This window comes from Dasypus novemcinctus, chromosome 30, assembly GCF_030445035.2.
Source record: "Dasypus novemcinctus isolate mDasNov1 chromosome 30, mDasNov1.1.hap2, whole genome shotgun sequence".
Lineage (NCBI taxonomy): Eukaryota > Metazoa > Chordata > Mammalia > Cingulata > Dasypodidae > Dasypus > Dasypus novemcinctus.
The window spans coordinates 7,295,396-7,299,146 of NC_080702.1; the positions used below are offsets into that span (position 1 = coordinate 7,295,396).

The 3,751-nt window shown below is 31.9% G+C and overlaps 1 protein-coding gene across 1 annotated transcript; it reads right to left on the reverse strand.

Moving 5' to 3' along the window:
* Positions 1-207: 207 nt before the first annotated feature.
* LOC131276649 (olfactory receptor 14A16-like) lies at positions 208-1,161 on the reverse strand. Its single transcript, XM_058290180.1, has one exon. It carries the CDS (start codon positions 1,159-1,161, stop codon positions 208-210), a length of 954 nt encoding a protein of 317 aa, XP_058146163.1.
* Between the last annotated feature and the right edge of the window lie 2,590 nt (positions 1,162-3,751).

Below are 3,751 nucleotides of genomic sequence, written 5' to 3' on the forward strand. Positions count from 1 at the left end.
CAAATACCACAATAGGTATTGCAGCCTGTAAGCTGCAATGTTTCAGATCCAAACATGACTTCATTAACTACTGTTTAGTTTATTACATTCCACTTTGACCAAAGATCAGCACCACACTTCCAGTTAATGCTGGGAATAGTCAAATTTGAAAGAGCACAATTTAGATGAACTCTATTCGTAAGTGTTAAGAGGTGAATACCTCCATTCTTAAAGAAATATAAGACTATTCTCTGTTTTCCAGAGCTTTCTAATGATCAGTTTCTCCAAACCTGTCTTCATGGCCTTGTTTCTAAGGCTATATATGATGGGGTTAAGGGAAGGGGGCAACAAAATATAGAAAGCAGATAGAATGAGATCAGTGAATGATGTAGACCCAAAAATAGGTTTCAGGTAAGCTATAAAGGCAGTTGAGACGAAAAGTGCAACAACTGTCAGGTGTGGCAGACAAGTGGAATAGGCTTTTGACTGTCCTTGTGTGGAGGGAATCTTTCTGATAGTGGAGAAGATGTAGATGTATGAAGTTATGATGCAGATAAAGCAGCATAAATCAAGTACTGCATTAATGAGAATGGGCACAATTTCTGTGGTTATATGCTCTGAACAAGAAATAGCTAGCAACTGGGGAATATCACAGAAAAACTGTTGAATTTTATTAAGACCACAGTAAGATAAAGAAAAGGTGCTCACTGTGTGGATAAAGGAAATAAAGCCACTGCTGAACCAAGACATGGCCACCATCCGCAGGCACGTGCCCCTGTTCATGACAACGTCATAGTGCAGGGGATGACATATGGCAGCATAGCGGTCAATGGACATGGCTGTGAGGAGGAACAGCTCTGCGCCTGCAGATAAAACCACCAGGAAGACCTGGGTGACACAATCAAGGAAAGAGATGGAATTGTTGCCGGTCAATGAATTGGCAACAGTTTTTGGCACAACTGCAGAAATGAGGCAAAGATCGAACAGGGACAGATTCCTTAAGAAGAAGTACATGGGTGTGTGGAGGCAGGCGTCCAAGGAGGTTATGGTGATGATGAGTCCATTCCCTATCAGGGCTGAGAGGTACATTACTGTAAATATTGAAGCTTGCAATAATTGAAGGTCCCATGGCCCAGGAAAACCTAAGAGAACAAATTCTGTCACCATTGAGATATTGTTCATTCTTGATGACATTCTGCCTTAAAGAAGAAAAATAAAGTATTATTGAAGGATCCAGAACATTAAGTATTCCTATTTAATGTTTAGTGCACATCAGTCAATACATATTGCCCACGTGCGTAACAGCAATAACAGTTTAACAATAAATTCCATCCTTTCATAGAAAGTCCTGTGTATTAGTCATATGTTCCAGATGAGTTCTGTTTTAGCATGTTTTCTGCTTCTCCTTATAAGCCTCAAAGTGGTAATGATGCTAATTAGGCACACAAGCCAATAGTTTACTATACTACTCCCTATCCCCAAATTTGTAAGGCAAAGCTCCAGGTGTATTAGAAAGCAGGTTCTTAATTTAATATGTGATAGGAAATAAAGGAAAATGTATGGCTATCTTATTTGACTGTGCCACACACTATTTATAATTTTTTTGTCAAATAATTGTTATTTGATTATTATAATTTTTAGTGTTTCATTCCTGTGGAGTTCACTTATTTTGGTTCATTAACTTTATTTTCACTTTTCTGTCTTATAAATAAACATGATGAAATATTTGATATTTTGCTCTCTAGTGGAATGCTAATTTGCTTTCTTCCTACTCTAAATTTCTCTCATTAATTTTCTGAAATCTTTAGCTTGTTTGTATATGATTAAATGTCCTATTCCTGGCAATTCTTTTTTGCAATATGTTTCCCATTTCTCTACCTTTACATTTTCATTTCCTTCTCTAGCTTTCACACTATGGGGTAATGTCATACATGGTTAAAATTAATATGTGTATATATATTTAGAACTGATTATTTATATATATCAGTTTTTTATATATATAAATATATATATAAATATTTATATATATCAGTTTTTATATATATAAATATATATATTTATATATATCAGTTTTTTATATATATAAATATATATATATTTATATATATCAGTTTTTTATTTAACATAACACTGCTATACAACATTAAGAGATGGGAATAGATACATATCTCTCTATAAATCTCTCTTTTCATTTGTCTGGATTCTAAATTCCAACTCCTGTTTCTGATCCTGTAATCAACATTTTACTTACATATTCTGACTCCTCCCCAAGCTTAATTGTCTAAATATAAAACAAAATTAAATGAATGATTTCATATACTTCTTTGTGTAATTTAAAGTTTGCCAATTCTTTGAAAGGATAAATTGGGAAAAGGGTTAGAAAAACATTCATATTTACACTGAAATGTTGGAATTACATTTTTCTAATATTATAGTTAAGACTTCATTTATAAATACTTGCGATATGTTTTTTCTGTCTCCCCTATTGGTCTTCATTCTCTTGGATTTAAAATTTCATAATAAAACTGATAGGAAAATTAGAATGATGGAACGATTGATTTAAAAATTCAGTCTAAAATGCTGAAATCATCAGAATCCTGCTCTTCTAAAAAGAGAGTAAGCGGTAGTAACCATTTGCTACAGGTCTTTTCACTTTCTTTATTGCAAATATTGTATTCAAAAAGTATTTTATTTTAGCATTGTAATCCCTTTAAAGTGTGTTTTTCCCATCTAGATTGAGGCCAATGTTTTTAGCTTTTCTCCCAGTATCATGCATTGTTTTTCTATATCTCTTGATTTTATGCTTTCAATAGCATAGTGTGGTAAAAAAATAAGTGAACTTATAACCAATTGTCACTCATTATGGTGGTATGCAATATTTGTTCTTATCTTCATTGGATGAAAACCCTTCAAAACTATCCATTCCTAAAGCATGTCCTTTTCAGTTATCAAATCTAAAGAGTGGTGAACAGATTTATTCCTGTATTTATTATGCAATGCCATATCGTTCCACTCTATATGAGCATGCAAGCTCTAAACACCAAGAAATATTTATGGTGCTGAAATTATTTTCCTTAAGAAACCAAGCTTTAATTTACAACAGCAAATTATTTTTATATATTTCAATAATAAGAAAGTTTGATAAAAAAAATAATATAACCTAAAATAAAAATGATATTCACTAAGTTTAACGTGTTTTGACAAATTTTAAGTTATTTATTTTTCTTCAGTTTTTTAATACTTCCAGTTTATAGATAAAATAAACCTTAGCTATTATTTTCAACTTTTTAATTCATTGGTTACAGTGCACTCATCATCCTGCTATGTGTTAAAAAACAGCTAAGTAAATAGCTGTTTCAAAGTCTGATACATTTCTGAACAAAATTCTATAATAATCAAGTCTCTTAAAATGTACCCTTTCTGAAATCATGTTTTGGAAAGTGTGTTCAAAATTAACATTTTATTTCTCTGTAACTTACACTAAAAAGACACTTCTTAATGATCTTAAAGTAGCTATTTAATCACTTTTGAAAATTTTCCTGTTAATTGATTTAAATGTTTTTTCTCTAGGACCTTTATTTTGTACCTGAAATTATAAGCAACAACAGGAATAAAATAAAAGTAATACTCACCAGAGTATCTGTTATATAGAAGATGGAAATATTCAATAGGCTTCTCATATAGTTGTTGAAGAAATTGATACTAACTATTAACCCATATGGACAATGCTAAGTCTGGCTTTCAAATACTGAGAATTTCCTTCCCTAAAGAG